At 46.0% G+C, this 26244-nt stretch overlaps 1 protein-coding gene across 8 annotated transcripts; it reads left to right on the plus strand.

Moving 5' to 3' along the window:
• Nucleotides 1-1174: 1174 nt before the first annotated feature.
• On the plus strand, nucleotides 1175-25407 carry PLA1A (phospholipase A1 member A). Of its 8 annotated transcripts, XM_046657681.1 has the most exons (12): nucleotides 1176-1388; nucleotides 9138-9339; nucleotides 10828-11005; nucleotides 11538-11646; nucleotides 12685-12786; nucleotides 15378-15467; nucleotides 17193-17360; nucleotides 18620-18709; nucleotides 20583-20691; nucleotides 23683-23802; nucleotides 23978-24142; nucleotides 25000-25407. In XM_046657681.1, the coding sequence occupies exons 1-12, from the start codon at nucleotides 1316-1318 to the stop codon at nucleotides 25082-25084; spliced, it is 1491 nt and encodes a 496-aa protein (XP_046513637.1). In that variant the 5' UTR covers nucleotides 1176-1315; the 3' UTR covers nucleotides 25085-25407. The 8 variants fall into 8 exon arrangements, with proteins under 8 accessions (XP_046513639.1, XP_046513637.1, XP_046513640.1 ...); XM_046657684.1 differs by lacking the exons at nucleotides 23978-24142; nucleotides 25000-25407 and adding an exon at nucleotides 23237-23331 and having other exon boundaries at nucleotides 23683-23798; XM_046657682.1 differs by lacking the exon at nucleotides 23683-23802 and having other exon boundaries at nucleotides 1180-1388.
• The last annotated feature ends 837 nt before the right edge of the window (nucleotides 25408-26244 follow it).

The raw sequence follows: 26244 nt of genomic DNA on the forward strand, positions 1-26244 counted from the left end.
CAAGCAGTGGGGGCTACTGGCCTTTCTGAGTTTCAGTTTCCTTGCTGGTAACATGGAGATGGCTATAGTAAGATTTAACAGAAGAGTGATGGTTCTAGCATGAGTACAGCCATCGGAGGAGCCAGTGGGAACTTCAGAGTCCTGGGACCAACCCCCTATTCTCATTCGGTGTGTCTGGGTTGGGTCCAGCAGTCTGTCCCAGGTGCCCTGGGTGATTCTGAGGCAGGTGGTCCTGCACGGGTCAGCTCCACCCTCATTTGGAGAGCACCGTACTAATGATGAATGTGAAAGGGAAAGTACTCTCTAAATGTCAGCTATACCAACGCCACACACAAGGAGCCCTGTGCTGGAATAACTGGCTTGGTTTTGCAGCTCTGGCCATGGTGGGGTGGGTGTGAACATGCAGCCCTCAGTCTCCTGCTGTGGGGAACCTAATAGACTGATGGTTCCAGCTGCAGCCCTTCTGGATTGCCCCTTGTCTTTGCTCTGAGACTGGGTAGGGTGGAACCGCTAATAGGCTCATTCCTGTAAGACACTGGACTGTGTTAACAGTAGACTTCAGCTTGAGGATTCCTCCTCACCCCGGCCAGAATATTCTAGGAACTGTGGGGCAGTCCGAGACTCTTCCCTGTGCATTTTCTTTCCTTCACAGGTGTCAGACCCGCCCCATGTTCTAGAGGCTCTCCCTGCCTTTTTCTGCTCCGCTTAGTCTCCACAGTATGATCTCCAATAAATGTCACATCTGGTCCCATCTTGGCATCTCATCTCCAAGGACCTGGACTGATACACCTGGCTTGGTCTCTGACAACAGAACAACCTTCAGGAGTGCCCTCTCTACTGCCACTCTCCTTCCTGGGGACAGTGGCACTTGGGCAGTGTGCAGAGTCTTCCTAGGGAGACAAACACGTCCCTAGATGATTCCAGTACAATGCGGGTTTTGTGACCACCTAGAGAAGAAAGACTTCTGCCTTGGTTTTTACTAACATTTTATAATGGGAAGTGGGAGAGGTGCAGGAAATAGTTTCCTGATGATGTTTGGCTCAGAGGAAGGACAATGTGTTTCAGTGTTCCTTGCTTTAAAAAAAAAAAAAGAAAGAAAGAAAAAAGTATTTATTTTCACTGAGAAGAAGAAACTGAAAAACTGCAGAGGTTAAGCAAATAGGGAGAGTTTATTTTTCTTTCACAGGTCATGAGGCCAGTTAATGATTAGTGTGGGTGGGTGTTTGGTCTTCAAAACTCTGAGAGGCTGGGCTCTGTGAGCTCTCTGGCATTAAGGGGTCACCCTGCCCCGAGCTCTGAGCCTTCCGGCTCAGCGATGTCCCCAGGCCTCTGGGAGAGGTGCTGCTGGGCGTGGGGCCTCCTTCTGTGGCTCCGTGTTGGAAGTGCAGGTAAGTCGGAGGCTGGGGCCTTGGGCGGAACTTCTTTCAGTTGGCGATTCTATTTCTCAAACCATCTATTATGCAGTGCTAACCTTTGGAAGGTCCCCTAAAAGCCCTCTGCTGAGATGAATTTAAAAGAGGGAAAAAAAAAAACCCTACAATCATAATGGGAATGATGATAATCAGGGCTCTTTCTCAAGTGACAAAAATTGAACTTCCCGTAGTCGTTTTACTCATTTTTCTAAAACCCTCATTACTTCTTTTCACCTTGCACAAGCCAGGATGAATGCAAGAAAGTAAAATTTGATTAATTCCAAAATACGATTCATTTTCATCTTGTAAACATCCACTATCCCAAGATATATTTAATTTTAAAATTGAAAGTTTCCAAACTAACAACGATTTTGTCACTGAGGTTGTTAGATGTCCTTTCTCATCTTGCCAACCCAGTTCAAGTTCAGGTTTCTCATCCCTCTGGGCTGGGCTGTGACAGCTAGCCCCTGCTAACCACGGATGACCGGATGACCGTTAGAAGAACTTCCCTCAGATGCCATTTGCATTCTACCTTTTCCTGGGTAAAACCCTACCCGCCATGCCCACTTGCTTAATATAGCAAATCTAAACCCTCCCGTGGCATTGAGGTTCTCTGACTGGTGAAGAGCCCCCTCCCACAGCAGGGCCCCACCCTGGGACAGCTCCCCACCCTCTGCTCCCAGAGGAAGACTGCTTTTCTGTCATCTCCTCAAGACACTGAATACTCCTTCCCCGGCTTTAGCATGTGTTATTCCTTCTGCCTGGAGTTGCTCATACCACCTTTTTGTTTGTTTCTGTTCTTCCCATCTTCCAGGAGGGCGTCCATGATTCGTACCTCCTCTGTAACCCTTCGTTCCTCTCCTCAGCAGCCCCTCCCTGCTCCACAGGGCTCTGTGCATGAGTGTACTCACTACCTGCACCAATGGGTGGCTTTTAAAAGCTGCTGCTTAGCTTCACATGTACTTTCTCCTGACTCAATCATTTACTTGTGTATGTGTGTGTGTGTGTGTCTATAAAATAACCTCGTTATATATATGTAAAAATATGTTTGTGTGTGTGTGTGTGTGTGTGTGAAATCCTTCCATATCAAGGTCCAGAGTCCTCTTGTTTTTTTTTAAACGGCTGTTTATAAGCTATATACTAGATGGACAGCATTTATATCTTACACATTTTCGATGGATGTGAGAAAAACTACCCTGCAAAGAAGTTACAACTGTTTATCAATATGTGAGCATGACTGTTTCTCCACCTCTCCATCAACACTTTGTAGTATCCACCGTTTTTCATAATGTAAAGCTGATAGGTAAGATAATATTACATTGTTGCCTTCATTCTTATTTTTTATCTTGATTTCTGCTTCTGGTGTCTTGTTTAAGGAATCTTCCTATACAGATAATCTATCACATTTTCTTCTAAACCCTAAGGGCTAGCCCAATAGGATTAAGATCACCAGGGACAAATCCTTTGGTCATGGTGTATTTTTTTAAATACAATGTTGAATTTTATTTGCCAATGTTTATTTTTATTTTTGTATATTTTTACATGTATTATTTTGCATATATATTCACAAATGAAACTTCTCTCTCATTTTCTTTCTTGTATTGCCCTTATCCGGTTTTGACACTACGATTATTATAACCTCATAAAATAAGTTTTTATCCTATGAAACAGTTTATATAAGATAAAGATTATCTGTACTTTAAAGGTTTGGTGGAGTTCTCAAATAAAACCATGTGCCTCTAGTGTATTCTAGGGCCAGATAAGACTCTTGATCAAGTTTTTGATGCTAGTAGGTTTATTTCAGTTTTCTAATTTCTTCTTGACTCAGTTTCAGTAAATTATATTTTCCTAGAAAATTACCCATTTCTTTTGTTTTCCAATGCGTTTTTCTGAAGTTTTTTTTTTAAAAGATTGGCACCTGAGCTAACAACTGTTGCCAATCTTTTTTTTTTCCCCTGCTTTTTCTCCCCAAATCCCCCCAGTACATAGTTGCATATTTTTAGTTGTGGGTCCCTCTAGTTGTGGCATGTGGACGCTGCCTCAGCATGCCCTGACAAGCAGTGTCATGTCTGCGCCCAGGATCCAAACCTGCGAAACCCCAGGCTGTGAAGTGGAGCGTGAGAACTTAACCACTCGGTCACAGGCAGGCACTGAAAATTTTTAAGAATATCTTTTTCAGCCTTGAAGATCTGCAGTTACACTGTAATCTGTCTAGTATAGATTTATTTATTTTTTATCTTGCTCATTACCCTGAGTATAATTTTTGATTGGAGAACTATCTTTTTTTAGTTATGGAAAATTCTTAATAATTATCTTTTCAAAATATTGTTTCTTCTCCCTTCTCTTCCTTTAGAGAATAGGTACTGGATAAATGTTGGAGCCTCTTGATCCGTTGTCTGTACTTTTTAACTGCATTTTCATATTAAAAAGTTTCTTTTAGACCCAGCCCCATGGCCAAGTGGTTAAGTTTGTGCACTCCGCTTCGGTGCCCCAGGGTTTCGCTGGGTTGGGATCCTGGGCTTAGACACGGCACCACTCATCAGGCCATGTTGAGGTGGCGTCCCACATGCCACAACTAGAAGGACCTACAACAAAAACATACAACTATGTACTGGGGGGATTTGAGGAGAAAAAGCAGGAAAAAGAAAGTTTCTTTTACTTCTGCACTAGACGCTATAGTATTGATTAATTTTTATTTTAAAGACTATATTATTTTATTTCCAATTTTCTAATTAGCTTTTTCTTATATAACTTATTTTATCATTTATGCCTATTTTTATTTCATAATATCTTAAGCTGTGTTTATTTTCAAACTTGTATATGCTCAGCATACTTACTTCAAAGTCTATGTCAAAGGTTTTTTAAGCCTTATTTTACCTGGAATGAATTCGTGATTCACTTATTGGCTTCATTGACTATCTTTGTAAACATTTGATTTCTTTATATAAACATTTTGTTTGCAGGCTTTTTTTTGTAAGTAAACTTGTTATTGAAGTACAACACACATTCAGAAAAGTGCACATGATTATTGATACACAGATGAATGAATTTTCAGGGTGAATTCACCTGTATAACCATTATCCAGATCAAGAAACAAAACATTACCAGGTTCCTAAAACCCATGCGCTGTATCCCATCTTAATCACTAACCACCCCGAAGATACCTGTTATCTTGACTTCTAACACAATAGATTAGTTTCATCTTAATTTCCAATGGAAAGTTTGTTTGTGGCTTCTCTCTCTCAATCTGTCTGTGTCTCCCCCACCCCTCTCGTCTTTAGACTCGCTCCTCCAGGCAGGTGGGTTCTCTCAGCTCCTGTTAGGCCTTGTCTCTCCATCCTGCCTCCCTAGGGAGCTGGAGCTCGAGGTAAAAAGTCAATAGCTGTTTTTCATTGTTGGCTTCCTTTCCCGAGTTGGGGAGCCCCTCTCCACCGCTGGCTGCCACAGACGGGCCTGGGGCGGCTCTTGCACACCCGACATGGAGCAATTTGGGAGCCCACTTACATCATAGAGCTGAATTCTTACAACCACTGCCTTCTCCCAGACCCAGAACCCAGCACCATTTTGTAATTCCCTTCTCGTTCGTGATCATGGAGATATTATTTCTACATGTGAGATCGTCTGGCTTTTTCCTCTCTCTCCTTTTACATTCATTCGTCATTACTCTTTGGTTGGAGCCGTGGTTGAGGGGACGGGGGTATCTGAGCATGAGTCACGGTGCCACGTTCCATGCTGTTAAATGATCGACAGTTTTATTCTATCATCTGCAAATATTGGCAATTTTTTATCCCCCTTTACAAACTTTATGACTTTTATCTCATTTCATTGTCTGTTTCACTGGCTAGGACTAAAACTTCCAGCACAATATTTGATAGAAGCACTGATGGCAGATATTCTCATCTGTTCCCAGTTCCGAATGGAATGCTGCTAATGTTTCACCAGCGGGTATAACCGTTGCTATAGGCTTTTTGATAGATACTGTTTCTTATGTTAAAGAATGTTGGGTATTAAATTTTGTCATTTTTTTTCCTACATCTGCATTTCTACATTTTTTTCCCTACAAGCCATTGAGACGAGCATATTTTTTTTTTAGTTTGTTCATACGTGAATTACATTAATACATTTTCTAATGTTAAACCATCTTTTCATTCCTTGAATTAAACCCTACTTGGCCATGACATATCTTTGCTTTTTTTTTATCCTTGATGGGTTTAGATTTGTTGACATTTTATCTAGTTTTTATGTCTGTGTTTAATAGTGAAATTGGCCTTTAGTTTTCCTTTCTCCTTCTGTCCATGTCTAGTTTTGATATTTTGGCTATTTTCATACAAGGAGTTTGGATTCTCTCTCTCCTTTTCTATTCTCTGGAACAATATGTGTAAGATGGGAATTGACAGTTCAGTAGAACTTCTCTGTAAAACTGGCCTGGTAGAATTTTTTGATGAATAGATTTCAAACTACTGTTTCAATTCCTTTATGCTACAGTTTTACATTTGATTTTCTGTTTTTTCTTTCTTGCCTAAGTTTCAGTAAGCTATATTTTTCTAGGAAATTATCCATTTTCTAGGAAAATATCTGTATTTTTAACTTTTGGGTGGGTATAAACATGCTCTTTCTTGGTTTAAAAAAAATCTACTGTATTTATTTCCCCTTTTAATTCTCTATAATGTTTACTTGTGACTTCCTCCTTTTTTTCTTACTCTGTTATCAAAAGTACATCGAGTTTATTATTCCTTTCAAAGAACTAGCTTTTGGTGTTTATCATGTGTGGCCAACACTATTTTAGGCAGTAGGGAGAAGAAAATAAAAATTTCTGCCTTTTTTGAAAGTATATTGTAATGTGGGGCAATCAAGAAACAGTAAGTTTAATAGCAAACTGGTAAATTCCATAGCAGAATAGAAGGTGTTGATTGCTATCAAAATAAACAGATTAGGATAAGGGAGATTGGGAGAAGTGGGGTGAGGAGCATAGGCAGGGTGCAATTTACACAGGGTGCTTGGAGGAGAGAAGACATTTGACAAACACAGACTGGAAGGAGGAGAGGGAACTAGCCATGTGCACATCTGGGGAGGGACACTCCAGGCAGAGGGAACGGCCAGTGCAAAGGCCCGCAGGCAGGCATCCATCTAGAGTGAAGAGGAACTAGGCGGACAGGCAAAGGGCTCCAGGAGCGGGCGTTTAGATCTAAATTTAGAGCTCTCATCCACTGTTAGGATTTTGGATTTTATTCTGAGTGAAATGCCTTGGAGGCTTTTGCACAGAGATGTGACTTGCTTTTTTGGCTGCCGTGTTGCAAACAGACGGACTTGGCCATGAGGGGAGGCAGGAAAAATAGCTGCAGCTTCGGTGATAGATTTGAGAGATGGCGGTCACTTGGACCAAGCTGGTAACACCGTAGGTAGTGAGAACGGTTTGATTCTGAGTACTCAGTTCTGAGGGGAGAGCCAACACGATTTACTCACCGTTTGTATGTGGGGTGTGGGAGAAAGGGAAATCAGAGATGACTCCAGCAGGTTCGGCTTGGGCAACTGCTCTGACTGAGTCATGAACAAAGTCCTTCATATCTCATTGTTTTCTTTAATTATAATGATTTCTTTTATATTTCTTTCCCTTATTTTGAGTTGCTGTATTTTTTTCAACTTTCTGAGTTGCGAGATTAATTTACCTAATCCATATCTTTCCTTTCCCCCTAATATTTGCATTAAAAGTTATGTGCATCCCCTCGTGCTGTTTTTGCTTTTTACTCAATTTTGGATATGTATTGGTTTTATTGTCATTCAGTTTTTAACATCCTCTGGTCTTCACTGAGACTAGAGACTAGGGACTCGATAACCCATACACACATTACTTAAAAGGGGGGTTTTAAATCTCCAAATGTATTTCAAAATTATTGTTGTTATTGATTTCTAATTTTATTACATTTTGTTTAGCTAGTGTTGTCAGGATGCTATTGATTCCTTGATGTTTGTGGGCGTTGCTTTAGGACAACTATGCTCATTTAAAAGGACTCAATTGTCTGTCTGGTGGAGGCAGCCTTCCGTATATGACCAATCGAGCAAATTTATTCATTTATGTCATTCAAATCTCATGCTCAAGCAAAGTCTTTTCATCTTTTCTTCAAAAAGCCAAAGGCTAGAGAAGGCAGATGAGGTCGTAGAATGAGGCATCTTTCTCTCTCATGTACCATGTACCAAGGGAGCTCAAATCGCATGCTGAGGAGGGGGAGGGGTACACTCTTAGAGTGGGGCTTCATCCAGGGAGTGTCCAAGACCTGGCTGCTCAGAAGGGATGTGCAAGGGCGCTTGGGGACCAGGTCTGGGGCCCAGAAACACAAGTGGTGAAACTGCTGATGCACCTTAGCACTCTCTAAGGGTGGGGATCCCACAGTCTACTAAGTACCACATCCCAGAGCACCCTGGATCCACACACTTGTTGTATAAGTGCTGCCCAGTTACCTCTGAAGGCAGATAACCATCCCAGAAAACTAAAGTTGCTGGATTCTTGGTGAAGGGGCCTGCACAAACCAAAGTCTGCAATCTGGACCTCTCCTCTGATTCTGTGAATGGCTTTGTCCCAGGGCAGGAATGTGAGGTAGCTGCTAACAGCGCCCCGACTGGGTCCGCGTGCTGTGTGTCAGTGTGTGCCCTGCTGCTCCTTCTGGTCTCTCCCTGTAAGACACGCTGGGCGTCAGGAAACCCGCCTCTTTACACAGAAGTGGATGTGGCTGTGGGATTTTGGATCTCGAAGATGGGCTAGATTTTTAGTTCCATGGAAAGCAGCAGTTTCATGCTGCCTTTTTCAGTTCAGTATTTTAAACCATCCTTCACTGACCTTGACCATAAAATATACTGTTTGAAGGTGTCCGTTGGAAGGTGCTGTAGAGTAGATGTGGCTACTCTACCATCTGGCTAGGCGGCCGTACCCTGGGCACTGGGAGGCTCGGGAGCAGTGCTGGACTGCTCACGAGGGTGAGAAGTGATGAGGCTGGAGTGGGGTGTTCAGACCAGCGTGAGCCTAGTCCCCAGGGCAGCTGCTCATTTCTTTGCCTGGGGTTCTTTTGAGAAACCTGTGTTAGTTTTCTAGGGCTGCCATAACCAAGAGCCACAGACTGGTTGCTTAAACCACAGTCCTGGAGGCTCAAAGTCTGAGATGAAGGTGCAGTGGGTTGATTCCTCTGAAGGCCGTGGGGGAAGGGTTTGTTCCAGGCCTCTCTCCTTGGCTTGCAGATGGCCATCTACTCCTTGTGTCTTCATAGGGTTTTTCCTCCTCACATGGTCCAAATTCTTACAATGTGCCCTCCTCTTATAAGGACATCAGTCATATTGGATTAAGGACCACCTTAACAATCTCATTTTGATTTAATTACCTCTGTAAAGACCCTACCTCCAAATTCGGTCACATTCTCAGGTACTGAGGGCTACAACTTCAACATATGAATTTATGGGGGGACGTGATTTAGCACATAATGATATCCATATCGCTATGAGCTTTAATCTCCTCTAGGTGAGCAATATTTATATTCTTCTCTGGCATTTTACTTTTAGACACGAAAAAAATTCATTTCAGTTACAGAAACGATGCTCTTTAATAAATGAGTCTGATTAATGCGCTCAATGACTTATAATACCTGTATGCCCCTGTTTCTTTCTTCCTTTCAAGAACATTTTTCTTCCTTCTAAGAACAGATGACCTCACCTTGAACTGTTCTTGTTTTTTTCCTTTAGGAGATGCACCTCCTACCCAACTGCCAGAGTGCACTGACTTCCAGAACGCCAATCTCCTCCGAGGCACCAATCTCAAAGTCCAGTTTCTCCTCTTCACCCCTTCGCATCCTAGCTGTGGGCAGCTGGTTGAAGAAAGTAGTGACATCCAAAACTCTGGGTTCAATGTCACTCTGGGAACCAAACTAATTATCCATGGATTCAGGTAAGAGTTAAGCAACCAATAGGATCACCTCAGCTAAGAACTAGAAAGTGACCATAATGCCAAAGGAAGTTAATGGGGAGCAAAAGAAGAAATGGATTTACTGTCACATATTCCATCCCTCATCTGCTGTCTTTGAAGACGTCTCCAATCAACATGAACACACATTATGTTGTTCATTCTTGTTGGCCATATACGTTACTCCTCCCCCTCAGTCTTGTCTACACAGTCCCCAACAGTAAATATGTGTGATCCAGGACAAGTCACTCTAGCACACAGAGCCTTGGTTTTCATAACTGAAGCATAGGTTCTATGATTCGTCTCAGCCAATGACATCACAGGCTTTGCACAGTCACTCAGGGGTAACATATGGTGCTTTTACCAAGGGTTTTATTTCCTCTTCTTCACTTCTTCCCTGGTTACATGACCTAAGAAACTTCTACTTATAGGTGCTACTTCCATCAGACCCAGAGATTAGCATTTCTCGGGAGCCAGACACTTCTCTTCTTCAATTTTTTTGATGTTTTACAGTCCAAGTTTTGTTGTAATATATAGCCACTGAGTCTCAACTCAATCGCCATTCTTCCTTTCACCATCTTCTCTCCAAAGCCCACTGACAAGGCTAGAAACGGAAAGGTTGCTGGAAGGAGGCAAGGGGAGAAGGTGGTGAAATAGGAGCTCTACAGAGCAACGAGAGTTGGGGAGCACACCGTGAAGAGGTGGGCACCAAGGCACTCCACAAAGGATCACCATTTCCTGGTCTCTGGGCTCTCTGCTTCTCAAATCCCTGAAGTGCAGGCACTCAGCCCCATCCCTCCTTAGGCATCCCTCCTCCCCTTGTGCCAAGGTCTCCTCTAGTAAATCTTGAGTTCAACCCCTGTCCAAGACTGAGTGTGTACCCCCAACCCAGAGATAGCCAGTAGAGCTAGAGAGCTCATCAGGCTCGTCACTCTGTCTGCCCTAGTTCCCCCGAGGCCACATTGCATGGCACATACCCAGTCTGTGCTCCTCTGTCCACAGGAGCATGCTCTGCTTGTTCCCGTACCATGGGCCATTGAGAAAACTTCTTTTCCAATCCCAACCTCTTGGGAAAGCTTTCTGAAATTTTTCTATCATTCTCCTTTTCCTAGAAAAGTGTTATCATACTGTATTTCTCACAAAGCACCTAGCAAACTGCCTGGCCCATTTGCTGAATGAATGAATGAGTGAAACTGACCTGAGTTCTGAGCCCTGGCATGAGGCTGCATCTCCCTGGACAAAAGGTCCCCTCTATAATTTACACAAAGCCTGCACGTGTGCAGGCAGCAGCCCTGGTCACTTTGGGATTCTGTCCTTCCTGTGCTCAAAGAGCTGTGTGATTTATTGCAGATATACTCTCTTCTCTAGTTTTGATTGTTTTTTTCTGGGTTTATTCTGTTAATAGAGGCTTCCACGACAATGCATATCAGCTTGGCAGATAATTTTCCTATCCTTTCTTGGCCCCACGTCTAGAGCTTTAGGAACAAAGCCTTCCTGGATCAATAAATTCATTGAGGCCCTTCTGCGGGCAGCGGATGCGAACGTGATTGCCGTGGACTGGGTTTACGGCTCTACAGCGGCCTACTACTCGGCCGTGGAAAATGTGGTCAAGCTGGGACTCGAGATCTCTCGTTTCCTCAGTAAACTCCTGGTAGGTGCAGAGAGCTTGGGGTGAGTTTTTTCTGTTTATGGAGGGGCGAGGGGTCAGAAAGAAAGAAACGACACATGAGGAGGAGCTTTAGGACAGAAGCAGAGCCACCCAGTGGCTTGTGGGGCTTCGGTTCAAATCTCAGCTCTGCCACTTACAATGCTGACCTTGGGCAGGTTCTGGAACCTCTCTGAGCCTCCCGCTCCGCCTCTGTAAAATGTGCCACTGCACCTTAGATAGAGAGTACCGAAGGCCAGCTTTTTTAGTCACTCAACAGGGAATGGCCACAGTCATTACTCACACACTTTGGGCACCAAAGGGAAAGTGAGGGGATTGTCAAGGGAAAGTGAGGGGAAGCCAGGAAGAGGGCAAGTGATACACGGGATGGGAATTCTGCCTCTTTTTCCTGAAGCCTGTGTGCGAGTGTAGCATACCCGGGGCCTTCTGCTTCTGAAACCACAGGGAAAAGTGTGACCTTGTGAGGCCAGGGGCCACTGGGGCCCACATACAGCTCCCTGTAAATGTCCCGTTCTAGGTACTGGGTGTATCGAAGTCCTCCGTCCACATCATTGGTGTCAGCCTAGGGGCCCACGTTGGGGGCATGGTGGGACATTTCTACAAAGGCCAATTGGGACGGATCACAGGTAACATTCTTCCCTGCCCGCCGTCCCAGGTGTAGAGGTAGAGAGAGAATGCCTGGAAGTGCCTTTGCTGAGGCGAGCAGGGGGGCGGGTTGAGTCTTTGGTCTTGTGACCACAGGGTCATCTATTACCAATACAATTTATTTATTGTGGTCCTTTTGCATGAAACGGTATTGTGTTATTATTGCAGGATCTCTAATGTCGGTGTAAGAGGCCATGTTTTGCTTTCTAAGCCTCAGTTTCTACATCTGTAAAATGGGTTGTAACAGCCCGTATTTCCTTGGCCCACTGTGAAAATCACTGTTAGACAGTTTTGCTAAATATCTGCAAAGTTCAGGGGACTTTAGGCTCCAGGAACCATTCTCAATCCATAAGGGACTAGAGTTGTGTGGTAAATACCCCAGCTTCCTGGCCCTTCCATGGAACAATTCTGAGGCCTGTTCTACAGAGTCCCTCAGAGGGGCCCAACGGGAGAGGACTCAGTCGCCCAAGGTGATAACCCAGTCATTAAAATTTTCCTTCCTTCTCTGAGTCATTTTCCCACTCCCTCACTATGCTTTCTTCTATCTTCTCCCAAATAAGCTACTTGCCCTTTAAATGCCTGTCTCAGGGCCTGCATTTTGGGAGGAAGAGGGAAAGGGATCCAGACTAAGACGTGAGGAGAGTAAGATTTACTTCACTGTGTTCTTGTGGGGACTCAAGTGTGTGAAACTGCCCAGCAGGAGGCCTGGCACATAGTAACTGCTCACAAAGTATAGCTACTGTTATTCTTACATGAGGATTAATGTCACTCACATTAACCCTTGCCAAATGGTTGGTGTTATCTAGCTCATTTTACAGCCAGAGAAGCTGGGTTGTTGAGAGGTTAGAGACGACACAGTGGGGTTCTCTGGGTAGGGTGGTCCTGAGCTAGTTCTCCACCCTTGGGTCCTGGTTGGACTCGCTGACCTGAACCGGAAGGGCTGCTGGGCTGGGTTGTGGTAAGTCCATGAGGGTTCCTGCAGCTGAGAGGAAGCCCCTGACGTCAGTCTATCCTTGCAGGTCTGGACCCCGCTGGACCAGAGTACACCAGAGCCAGCCTGGAGGAGCGCCTGGATGCTGGAGACGCCCTCTTCGTGGAAGCCATCCACACAGACACGGACAGTGAGCTGGGGTGACCTTCCTGGGGTGGGGGAATCAGCATAGGGCAGGGGCTAGAAGACTGGCATCTAGCTGTGTGGCCCTGGGCAGATTCCTTCCCGCTCCGAGCTTCTGTTGCGCAGTGAGGAGTTTAACAGTGGTCTTGAATGTCTCTTCCAGTTCTGTCAGTCTCTGACACTGAGGTGAATGGTTTTATTTTAAGCCAGCTGCAGGCAGGAAGATTCTCATTCGTGGACCAAAAATGTTTGCTCGTGAGTCACATTCTCTGATTCAACACTAAACCTGTGCTGAGGTCATATTTCTGAGGGCACTGCTGCCTGGTTGATATATGGGAAAGTCATGCTGCTTTTTCAGGGTGAATGTGCCTAGCCCCAGGGGATTGGGGCATTCCACTCCCAGGGCAGATATGCAGGCCTCTCAGTACTTCCTTCCTCCCTGGAGGATGAGCCCAGCCCTTCAGTCCAGTGAAGAACGAGAAATTCCCCCTCCAATAATGATAGGCACAGGGAAGACACCCCTCCTCCAACTCTGATTCCATTATGAGCAAATGAAGCTCTTCTGACCAGCTGGAAAAGGAGGTGAGCAGTCCTTCTCATTTCTACTTGATATCAAATGCCCACGGAGTCTGTCCCCGGCCCTGTGCTCAGCATGGTGGGTGCAAGAAGAAATAACGTCTGTCTCTGACCCGAAGTGTCTGCAGTTCGAGTGAGAGATGTCTATGTCTCATTTCCTTTGGTCAGAAGCATTTTTTTAGCATCCATAACTCACAGATTCATGATTCTAGAAGAAACCATGCAGTCATCTTGTTCAACCCTCTTTCTTACCTTCATTTCATTAGGAACCCGAAACCCATAGGCCTCTGCTTAGCTGTTGGGTTAATTAATTGCATTAATTAACAGGGTTAACCCCTTCTGTCGCTAAATTTGCTAAATAGGTGACTTATTAGGTGCCCATTTACCTGAGCTAGGCCTCCCAATCCCCTTCAAAGCTGGATCTCTTCCTAACGTGACCCCCAAAATTATTCCATTTATTCAATCAATCTTTATAATTATTTCATTTATTCAATCAATCTTTATAATTATTCCATTTATTCAATCTTTATTGAGCTATTTAGTAGGCACTGAGAATACTGCAATGAACAAGATATTGAATAAAGTCCCTGCCCATGTGGAACATATAGGCCAGTCGGGCAAGCATGCATTCCTTTATTCCTTCAATAACTATTTCTTAGGCACTCACATGTGTCACGTACTCTGCTGGTACTGGGGACTCAGCAGAAAAAAAAGACAAGTAATGGCCTTGCTGTTGAGGAGCTTACAAACAAGTACACAGATAAGATCATTACACGTTGTGGTTATGATAATGAAGGATGTGGGACAGATGTGACTTGGGCAGGGGGCCTACTTCAAGTAGGATTATTGAAGAAAGTCTGTCCAAGGAGGCGATATTCAAAGTGAGACTTTGCGGATGAGCATGAGTCAGCCCTGGGTAGAGCTGGGAGAACATTCTAGGTGGAGAGGACAACCAAAAGAAAAGCCTGGACATGGGTGGGGACAGGAAAGAAAACGCCGTGGTTAGAGGACAGTGAATGAGGTCCCAAGCGCAGTTAGAGAAGAGGGAGCAGGACCAAGCTGGGCATGCAAGGAGTTTAAGTTTTATTCTACGATCAGTGGGAACCAGGCAATGACTTGAACTTCTTTAAAAAGTTTCTGTGGCTGCTATGCAGAGGATGGACTGCAGGAAGGCACAAAGGGAAGCCCAGAGGCTCTTTGGAGGGTGTTTGCAGTGGTAGTCTGGGTGAGAGAGGATGGTGGCTTGGGCAGAGGTGGTGGCAGTAGAGACAGAGAGAAGTGGAAAGATTCAGAATAGATTTTGGAGGTAGAGCTGACCGGCCTGGTGATGGGCTGGATGCAGGGAGTGAGAGAAAGGAAGGAACTGAGGATGACTTCTAGGTCATTGCTTAACCCCTGGATAGATGACATTAGTCAAATAATACCCATCAATTGCTTACAACAGCGACAGATGATATGAAGGAGAAAATCAGGGTCTTTGGCAGCTGGATCTGACCCAGTCAGAGGGGTCAGATATGGTCACAATGATGAGATGAGGGCAACAGGCTCTCGAACTCATCTCTTCAGAGCCAGGTCATACTTCTGCTCAGTCAGGAGAGCACAAAAATATGTTACACGGGAGACTGTGGAAATGTGGCCTCAAACATATTTATCTGAAGTATTGCCAGAAGCAAAATAGAAACTATTTGACAAGGAAATTTACCAAGCTTATAATAGTTCCTGATTTATAAAAACACGTGTTAAGGGATATTCTTCCTGACTTTATTTAGCAAATATGAGTATCTTATGAATTTATTCTTCTCTGCTTCCTTTGCTTCTTTTGCTTCCTTTGCCCCTTTAGAAAACTGAGAGCTAGTTCTGTAGGCTCACAGCACTCGGGAGTGAGGTGGGCACCCATGCAGCACAGACAGTGGGTGGGCTTCTGAGGTCAGACCTTGGGCTCTGCCACCAGCAGACCCTGCTGTGGGACATGGGACATATGCCCCTGCAGTAAGAAGTTAACGGGGCTCTGCCTCCTTTCAGATCTGGGTATTCGCATTCCTGTCGGACATGTGGACTACTTCGTCAACGGAGGCCAAGACCAGCCCGGCTGTCCCAGCTTCATTCATGCAGGTAAGAAAGCCAGAAAGTTGGAAAGTTACCCTAGAGACTGGAATTCACCACCAGCCTTCATGTAGAGTCATCCAGTGTGAGCCACAGAGGGTTTTCCTTCCTGTGTCCTTTGCCAGGTCCCATAAAGCTTGCTCAGCACTTATCGAATGATTGTCTTTGGAGCCCAGGAATTCTGGGGGAGGAGTGCCTGAAGTGAAAAGCCTGCACCATGCTTATGCTGCCCTCCCACTTCTTAGGCCCTGCTGTGATCTAACATCCCTCAAGCCAATAAGCTCTTCTTCCTGGGCCCAGCTTTGTGGCATAAGTCTACACTAGCTACATCCTCTGCACAGCCTAGTTGTGGCAGAAGCAGATCAATTTGCCCAAAGCTGCCTGGCTAAAGGATCAATTCTCTGCATGATCTTTTCCCCAAATTTACTAAATTTAACAGTTCTCCAAAATTGTTTTCAAGATAATTTTCCTGAATACGTTTAATGAATATATATTTCTTCTCTTCTAAATATATTCCTCTGGAATGTTCTTTTTGAATATATTCACTGGATATATTTTTCTTATTATCATTTCAAATAATATTAAAATTATCAAACAAGGGTTGTTTACTCTTCTTATATTCTTCTTATGAACATAGCCAACCAATCAGCATTTCATATGGGAATTTTACCCTGATTTCTGTTGACTGTGTTTTTAGTCTTTTCCTGCTCTGCCAATGTTTTAACATTTTGAGGATTCTTTTGACAATTTTATTGAATACTCATTAATCTAATTTACCAAATTTACTGATTTTCCCAAAAACATGTTTCTTTTAACAATTTATAAATTTTCCAGCAATTCTAATTAAATGGGATAGTTTGGTTTTAACGGCTTTTGAAATTTTCTGTGGCATTCTAGTTGACCACTTTTCATTTTTGTTCATAACACAATTTGAGAACGGTTTAGTTTGTGTCTGTCCCAGCTCCCTGCTGCAGTTAGAAGAGCTTGGCCTTAGACAGTGTCCCAACCATGGAGAAAGGAAAGTCAACACACAGCTCAGATTTGGTGTAGGTCCCTCTTAGTGGGTCCCAAGGTGAAGGAAAAGTTTGAAGACCCAGAACTCTGGAGTTGCGGCTCACTACAGACCTCTTAGCCCCAGCCGATTCATCCAATGTGAGTTATTGCAACTTTTAAAATAATATACAACAACAATAACAAGAAAACCAAGTTTCTGTTAAATTGGGACATTTGGCAAATTCAGCATATCAGTCCTTTGGCCAAGTGAACCTCAGCACATTTGCTTTCAGAGATTGACCATGAGCTGTTGCTGACTCCCTTCATTGTCTCATTCCAGGGTTGGGTGTAACAAGGTTGTAAACATTTGGTTGTGTGGGTGATGATACAGAAGATAAAAATGTGCAGACAGATATCCATTTTGAGAAGTAGGGTCGGAGTCTTCAACTCTCCATCTGCTCCCATTTTCAGAAAGAGAGTTTGCATGATCACGGAAGAATGGGTTTCAAAAGAAGCAATTTTCTTGGTAGATTAAGCTTAGGTATCCTAGGAAAATGAAAAGGAAGAGGGAGAGTGCAGTAACTATGCCAACTAATATTTTTAAAATGTGGCTCTGGGGACATCCCATGTATTTATAGCCTGCTGGAATGCAACATTCAATAGAGTTACAATAAGTAACACAGAGGGAGTTTCCATTCGTCTTGAACTGAAACCTTTGCTGTGTTTTTCCTCCCTGTTCAGGCTACAGTTATCTGATCTGTGATCACATGAGGGCTGTGCACCTTTACATCAGCGCCCTGGAGAATTCCTGTCCGTTGATGGCCTTTCCCTGTGCCAGCTACAAGGCTTTCCTTGCTGGACATTGTCTGGATTGTTTTAACCCTTTTCTGCTTTCCTGTCCAAGGATCGGTAAATGCCACTCTTTCGTCTTCCTTTGACAATTTGGGGAAAGCCCAGGTCTTGCTACTTATCACCTCTTTAAGTCCTGATCTCCTGTGGGGAAGAAATCTACCCGACTGGGGTGAAGAAATTAACCGATGAGGTGTTCAGCCTGTTCTCACCTGGGAGATGGCATTTGGCCCTCTGTATTCTACCCTTCACCCTTTATGCTTCTGCCTGATGCCATACTCACTCTGCACACATCCTTCACACACAGCCCCTTGCCCACAAGTCTGGTCTCAGGACGCTCTCTAGAAACATCAGTATAGTCCAGAGCGCCTGACCCCTCTCTCAGAAAGGATGCTTGCTATAGGTCTTTCTGGCTAGGCCAGCCATTCTCCAACTCCTTACAGACTCTAAATCAAGGTGTTGTGGGACAGTCCCCAAGACTGGCACACGTGGCCCACTGTAGAGGTGTGAAGCTGTGGTGGCCATGCGCCAACTAGAGAGGTGCCTAATTTCTGGTCAGGTGGAGCACATTCCTGAATGATCCAGGCCAGTCTGGGGAGAAGAGCTCCAGGAAGGCAGAGGGATCTGACCTCATCTCATCTTGTGCAGATTATTGCTGCAAATATCCTGGGGCTATCCAGGATGAAGGAGTCCAGGAGAAACTCCTGGGAAGTGTAAATGGTTCCTTCCCCCTTCCTCACTCTCCCACTTACCACCCACATGTGACAGTCTGGCTGGTGTGAGAACCACTTCACACTGTCTGCCCAGCCTCATCTCTCACTATACCTTCCATGGCACTGAGCCCTCCAGGATGCTAACTACTCATACTCCTGAGAGTTTTTCATGTTTCCTCACCCCATGGGCCTCTGCCCAACTGTACTTTCTATCTGGAATGCCCTTCCCCAACTTTCCAACCACTATTCTTCAGGTCAAACACTTCCCTGGGCTCCCACTGCACAGGACACACATGCCGTTAGAACAACTGTCATATAGATTGTTATTTACAAGTTAGAGACCTAATTTCAAATTTCTTATAAATATCTCCCGAGAATACGCCAGCTGATCTGAAGAATGTGCTTGCCGTTTCCTTGTGTGTCCATCCTCTGCTGGACTGAGTTGCTTGTATCCTGGGACTTACCATAGGGCACGGCACACAATGAGAGTACAGTGCAGTTGTCTGTAGAATGAACGGGTGCATGAACTAATAATAATGGCTGGATACCACAGGACCCTGAAATGGCCTCCTCAGGGCTCTGCTGTCTTTGCTTCTTTATTTCCAGGGCTGGTGGAACAAGATGGTGTCAAGATAGAGCCACTTCCCAAGGAAGTGAAAGTCTACCTTCTGACTTCTTCCAAGGCTCCATACTGTGGTGAGATGGGGGAAAATACATGGCTCAGCTCTGCGAGTGTGCCATCCAGCAGAATCCAGGGCTCCAACTTAGGCTGTATCCATCCCAGCATGGCAGCCAAGGTGGGAAGTGGAAGACTGGGGCAAAGATGTCACGAGAAGTGGGTGAAGTTGCTAATGGTCTTAGATAGCACCAGAACTTTTGGAGTCAGTCAGTCCCTCCTACCATGGAAATCTGCCCTCCACTGTGGACTCCCTCTAGAGTGGTACTTGGGAGTCGCCTCTGGCTTCTTCCTTCCTGCCATACTTCTTTGCCCCCTCCTTGTGCCCATCCTGTGTGTCTCCCACCTTGGCAGCCCTCCTAGGTCAGGCTCCCTGAGGAATATTGATCCTTGCCCTCTGCCCTCCTTCCCCTTTGTATACATATTCCAACTGTGCACTGTTGCTTCTAACCACTGCATTTCATTGCAGCTAAGATGCCAGTGATTGCAAAAGATGTTAAACATGAGAGGAAAGTGTGTCGTAGAATCTGTGAAATACGTTACAGGTGGACCCATCTGTGCTGTTTGCATCTCAACGAGGCTGACTATACTTCCTGGCTTACACTTGTGATCCTGGGGTCCTGTCTGGTTTATTGTGTGTACAGGACAAAAGTATGCTGGTTTGGATGGTAAATTATATGGCCACCCTAATTCTAACTGATTTTCTGATCAGCTCACGTCTGGTTGGTGGAGGGATCTTTGTGGCCATACCTTTTCGGTGCTAGAAGGCCTGGTGCAGTGGGAGTAGAGCCCAAAGCTCAAACTCTGGTCATGCAGACCTGGAGTTGAATCTCCTCTTCTCCACTTGCCAGCTGTGTGATCAGGAGCAAGTTCCTTAACTTTTCTGATCCCCATATCATATGAAAATAGAAACAATAACAGTACCTACTTCAAAGAATCAATTGTGAGGATAAAATAAAAGGGTATACAGAAGTCACCAGCACAGCGACTGGAACTCAATAAGTAGTAATTCCCTTCCCTTTGTCCACGGGAGAATTTGGGAGACGAGATGGGGGTGTTTCTAACTTCCGGCCAGAGAGAATTCATGGCTACCTCTTAGGAATGAGGTGGGTTAGGAGAGTCAACTGTGGGTGTTCACAAATGTCAGCTCACTTGACAGCCCAGCTCTGAGAGGTGGGTGTGAGGAAAGGGAGGCTCTGAGGGGCTAAGTGATGTGCCCACAGCTGGGGCTACACGGCTGCGGGAAAACGTCAGGATGCAGCTCCAGGTCCTCCCGCTCCCCCATCCGCACCCTTCCCATGCCCGTCTGCCTCCCCTCTCGCCCCCTCTTCTGAGAACCTGCTGTCAGTAGGTCATATTTCTCAGCCCGTGTTCTAACCAAGACACACACAGGCACCCAGCTGCCACAGGCAGGGCAACAGTTGCCTCCTACACACACGACTGGGTCCCCGACACTGTGTGTATGGGGGAGGGGCATTGCTATATTTTATGAGTCAATTATTTAGGATAACATAGGTCCTTTTTGGTTCTTTCAAAATCACACCACTAGGCTGATGTCACCAAGCAGGGAGGAGTGGGACCTTATAGCGATACAAGCAATAATAAAAACTGACATGCATTGACTGCTTCCTTGGCACAGGCACCCGCTAAGGACTTTCTATGTATTAACTCATTTAATTCTCATTCAGACCTGTGGGGTATCTGTTTTTATTATCCCCAATTTGCTCTTGAGGAAGCTGAGGATCTGCGTGACAGGTAATCTGCTCCAGGTCCCACAGCGACTGGGAGGCAGAGCGGAGATTCCTGACCACGCTGCTGCTGCGCTTTGGGGCTTTTTGCGCATTGTCACCACTGACCTCTGGCTCAGTCATCTGCTCTGCTTTGCTTTCTTAGTGCATCACAGCCTCGTGGAGTTTTACTTGCAGGAGCCGAGAAACAAGGACACCAGCATCGCGGTCACCTTTCTTAGCGGCAATGTCACCTCTTCGGTCAAGATCACCATGTACGTAAGTGTCCCACGTGGCTGGCCTCCCTCCTTAGGACTTAGTCGCCTTTCCAGTTTCAGTACACACACACACGCACGCGCACACATGTATATCTCGGGTCAGGCACTGTGTGATCGTGGATGGGTGGGCGGAGCCGACCGGCCTTGGGGTGGGGGTGACCGCAGCATCCAGAGATGCGTGAGGGGCAGCTATTCCAGGCTCAGGATCAGTACTAGGTCCAAGCGTAGTGTATGCAGACTAGAGCAGATGAGGTGGGCAGGCAGCAGTAATAGGGTGCCCCAACAGGTGGTGAGAACGTGGGAATTGGGTCCCCAGTAGGAAACAGTATTGGGGAGTCTAGGAAGGGGGCATCAGAGACGTCAGCAAGTAGAAAGGCCTCAGCCACTAGCCCAGGGAGGGCTGTCCAGAGCTGGGGAAGCACCCGCTCCAGGCAGGAGGCCGTGCTGGTGGGTTACCAGAATAGAGTCCCAGGCAGAGGGTCAGTTAGCCAAGGAGTGCAAGGTGAGGGCCGGCAGGGCCTGATGCTGGTGGTGCCAGTCCTTGAAACTGGGCTAAGGATTTCCTTCCTTTGTTGAGTCACATGTGCACCAAGCAGGCCTGAGAAGAAGGGGCAGAGAACCTCACTGTGGGAAGCCACAGGCCGAGCAGGGCTTAGGAACTCAGCAGCAGCAGAGCGTGTGTCTTTAAAAAGCAATTGGTTAGTTTCTCACAGGCCTGCAGGAGACGGAATCATCAGACAAGTCACGGTCTCAGTCAGGGTCCACTGCAGACCCAGAGCCCAGACTAGGTCCAATAGAAGGAATCTGAGACAAGGAACTCATTACAAATATGTTGGGAGAGCTGAAAACCCAAAACGGGGATGGGGAGGCAAGGCAGAGATCAGCAACAGGAGTCACTCCCAGCTCAGGACTAGAGGGACAAAGCTAGGGATGATGCTGGCAGAGCACTGAGCGGGATTCCACAGGGAGGTGTGCTTGGCAGGAGCTGGAAGCCGGGAGGAAACGCAGCTGCTCCGGTACCACTGCCCAGAGCAGTTGCCCACCGTGAGTGCCTCCTGTGCCTTAGACCTCGCTGGAACCTGCTGGCAGGGGAGCCTGAGAACTATGGTTTGCAGCAGAATGGCTGGAGCACAGACAAGGAGATGACCAGGGCGCACACATAGAAATGGACACTTGTCGACAGAGGCAGATGGCATGAGGTCATGTTAGACGGAGCCTGACCGAGTGCGAGGAAGTGACGTTTGAGGAAAGGTTTGAAGGATTCGCAGGAGGTACTCAGGCAGGGGGTGAGTGAGAATGTGACACTGGGAGCAGACAGCAGGGGGATGACAGGAGGCTGGCGTCAATCAGGGCCAGACCAGGCCAGGTCTTGGAGCAAATTTGGGATTTTGGTTTTTATCCTGAGAGCAGTTTGGGGAACCACTGGGAATTTTAAACAAGAGAGCGACCACATCAGATTTGGGCTTAGAAACGTTTCTGAGGCTGCGGTGTTGGACGTTAACCACACCGTCAGGGAAGAGGAGTTTCTGCTGGGAGGGGCGAACTACCTCTGGGCTCCCGAACACCTTGCCACCAGCCAGGGTTCCAGCTCCCCCAGGCCACACAGCAAGGTACAGCAGGCAGTCAGCTCCCCAACACGGGTCTTCGGGCGCCCACCTGAGCACTGAGCGGGATTCAAGATTGCAAATGATAGCTGATTATAGCTGGCAGATTATAGTTTGCAGATTATAGCTGAATAATTTTCATTACATCAGTTCAAGGTTGTTACTTCTACAAGGGTATTTTCATCACTTCTCCAGCCCGTTGGTAGATGAGCCAACGCTGGCAGGAGTCATGACAGTGACACACAACTCTGGCTGCACTTTAGAATCACCTGGAGAGCTTTGAAAAATACCGTCGCCAAGCCTCACCCCAGACCAATCGCAGCAGAATCTCTGGGTCTCACAGATAGACCTTTTAACGCTCCCTGAGTGATTTGAATGGACAATCACAATTCTTCCCTCTCCCGAGAGATTTGCATGCTCTTTCGAAGAATGCTGTCCGAACATGATTATCTTCAATTCCTTGTGTTTTTCTCTTGCAGAACAAAAATTGAAAAGAAAGGATGAGGGCTTCTGTGTGATCTTTCCCCTACTTTCTATAGTTTTGTGAAGCCCCCAGGTTTCCTTCTAATTAGAAAATTTACTGGGGCCAAATCCCCAGGCCATTCACAGGGTCCTTCCTACCCCTTCTAGTTTGCAAGCTTCTCCTATTGCAGCAACTTCTTAAAGGGGACAGTCTACTTACTTTGTCTCTGAAATATTTCAAAGTACTTCTGAAATTTTTTTTAAAAAAGAACAGCTTTTAAAGTTATACAGGATCTTTCTCAAAAGGAAAAAACAAACTATATGACTAAGGCTGGGTTAAGACATTTCATCACTCCGCAGAGGCCAGAAAGGAAAGGGAAACCGAGCTGGCCGGGCCGTGGCTCCCCTCTTGACGGCACCCAGTGCGGATGTGCAGAGGTTGAAGCAGCGTCCTCCCCGCTCTTCCTCTTTCTCAGGGTCCCTTCTGCCTCTGATGGTTCCTTCGTCTTTGTCTCAGGCCATGAGGCCAAAGTGGTGGCTGAATCTTGCAAACCAGTGGGGAATTTGAGGGGTAAGCCCAAGGGGGTGGGTTAAGAGACACCCGGATTATTTTCACTCTGGGTCCCCAGGCTGAGTCAATGGAATCCAAACCCTGTTCAAGTTCACAGCTAGCGCTGAGGGAGCCAGGTTGCAGACCTAGGATTATGTGCCTCCAAAGCCACACAGCTGGCAAGACACAAACCTGGTCTCCACCTCAGCTCTCTCTGGCTTCAAGATCTGTTTTTTGTTTGTTTATTTTTTCCCATCCACACAGTCATAGTCTCAAATAGAGTAGTCCTCCCACAAAATGCTTTGAACTGAACTAACAGAGGGCCCGACTTCCAGGCAGTTGGTTCTGAAAGTGAATCTCTTCTCTAACCAGGACTCTGGGAACGAGGGACATTTTTCCAGATATGAAAATCCAAGAGCTACTATTTTGCTGCAGTGTCCACTTACTGACTTTCAAGAATCCACACATACTTTCTGAGCCATGTTCAAAGGTGTGGGTATGCGGGCAGGGGGCTGGTGAGGGTGATACAAGGGACTATGGTCCCCACCTTCTGGGAGGAAGCTCTGGTGTGTAACAGGTAACCAGGGCTTCCAGCAGAGCCCCATAGGAGCCAAGGGGAAAGAAGACCCAGGGTGCTATGGTAACTTGCTCTCCCTTTTCCTTGCAGACCTAGACAGCAACTCCAGGGGAAAGGAGTCATAGTTCACCCCAACCCTCAGTGCCAGATCAACCAAGTGAAATTCAAGTTTCAGGCTTCCAACCGAGTTTGGAAAAAAGACCAGACTATCATTGTTGGGAGGTTCTGCACTGTCCCTTTGCCTGTCCATGACAAGTAAGCCCCTTGTCTACCCCTGCCCCAGACACACCCACCCACAAGGATGATCCTGACCTTGGGTGTGATGCTTGTTGACATACAATCTCATTATGGTGATTAGCTTCTTGAAGGAGAGATGACAAAGACCCAGGGTTTTCCTGAACTTCCTGCTGGGCCGTCTTGGGTTGGGATGTTAGGAAACAAAAGAGGGTGGACTTTAATTCCCCATTCCCATTTTAATATAAGAAATTCCGTTTTATCGGACATATACATATTTATATTTATCTGAGATACATCTATATATTTCCATGGGGATCCAGATGTGAGGCCAGGGAAGATCAAGTTGGGTTAGCAGTAAGAGGAGGGAGTGGCAGCTCGGTGACACAGGGTCTGAGACTGGTGGGTCACGGTGAGGGGTGGTGGGAAGAACAGCAAGGCTGTGGCAGGGAGAGGCAAGATGGAGGCTGAAGCAATGGGGAGGCTGAGGAAGCATAGGGCTGAGGCTGGGATAGGGGAGAAAAAAATGTTTATATATATGTATATGGTCTGTTTTATATGTGTTTGATTTAGTTTCTATGTAAGATTTTATTGGAACAAAGATTTCTCATTGCATATTTCCTCCCTCCTTAGCCTCCACTGGTCACACTCGTGGGTGTGGATCCAGAATCCCCTCTACTCTGCCTCTAGCAGGCACTTCTATTATGTATTTGTCTTACCACCCTGGGCCCTCGGAGCACCCTGGGCTCCTATCTAGATGATTGTAGACTTCTGTCACCTGACAGCATGGAAACACAAGAGCATACAACTCCTGGTTTCTCCTGACGAACCAGGAACCCGCCCTGAGCACATCCCCTCTTGTTGCTCTTCTCTTGCAGTAAAAGGATGGTCTGCTTACCTGAGCCAGTGAGCTTACAAGCAAGTGTGACTGCTTCTCACGACCTGAAAATAACATGTGGATAGTCTAAGCCTGTCCAGGATCCATCTCCCTGGATTTCAGAGTGGGAGGAGTTTAACTTATTCTAGGTCATCACTACTGAGAAGGAGGGCAAAGCTCTTGCTTATTTTCTGCATAATTAGCCACTGTAGAGGGGAGAAAGCATTCATTTTAGGGTTTTGCCTCCATTGCCAATTTGAAGAGGCTTCCAAGGATAACATTTCAGCTTTCCTGTTCATATCGAACTGCAATTGCCCCACATCGTTGGGCATCTGTACCTAAGATTCACTAGAAACATACACAGGGAAAATGCTTTTTAAAAAGAATAAAACTCCATGGAATATCTGAATCATGTCATTGTTTTATTGGAATGGAATTCTGTTATGTACAAAATGTGTGATTTACAGTCTGTGGGGCTGGAGAAAAAAGTAGATGCTGAATCCTCTTTATTAAAATAGCAACCGAAAAGAAGTGCTTGGAAAAAGAGAGGGGGTGGAGCCTGGGGAGGGAGATGGTGCCGTTCACCATACCTTACCGTTGGCTTCGCTGGATATGTGGAAGGTCTGGGGGATCAGAGAGATATTTTGGGAATATAGGTGGATTTTCTTTGGGTCAGTGTTTCCCAAACTCTGATCTTTATAAATAACCTTCTATCAGCCACAGTCCATCAAAAAACAGATGGTGCGCTCAAACTGGGCATTTTGAGAATTTAGCAATAAAACTATTTACAAAAGTGTTAGTAGGGGGGCTGGCCCCGTGGCCGAGTGGTTAAGTCTGTGCGCTCCGCTGCAGGCGGCCCAGTGTTTCGTTGGTTCGAATCCTGGGCACGGGCATGGCACTGCTCGTCAAACCACGCTGGGGCAGCGTCCCACATGCTACAACTAGAAGGACCCACAACGAAGAATATAAAACTATGTACTGGGGGGCTTTGGGGAGAAAAAGGAAAAAATAAAATCTTAAAAAAAAAAAAGTGTTAGTAGGGAGCGGGGAGACCACAAGGTATGGTGCTGTTCCCTGGGGCAAGGGGCAGTGGGAGCTGCTACTCCCCTAGGTCTGAAGAGGCAAGAGGAAGGAGCACCAGAATCTGGAGACAGAGAGGGCTTCGGGACTTTTAATCAAGGGACACAGTCACTGGGCAGTGATCCTGCAGGGGGTGTCCCGGGAAACAGATTCTCCAGCCTCATTC

The sequence above is a fragment of the Equus quagga genome, chromosome 4 (genome assembly GCF_021613505.1).
Source record: "Equus quagga isolate Etosha38 chromosome 4, UCLA_HA_Equagga_1.0, whole genome shotgun sequence".
NCBI lineage: Eukaryota > Metazoa > Chordata > Mammalia > Perissodactyla > Equidae > Equus > Equus quagga.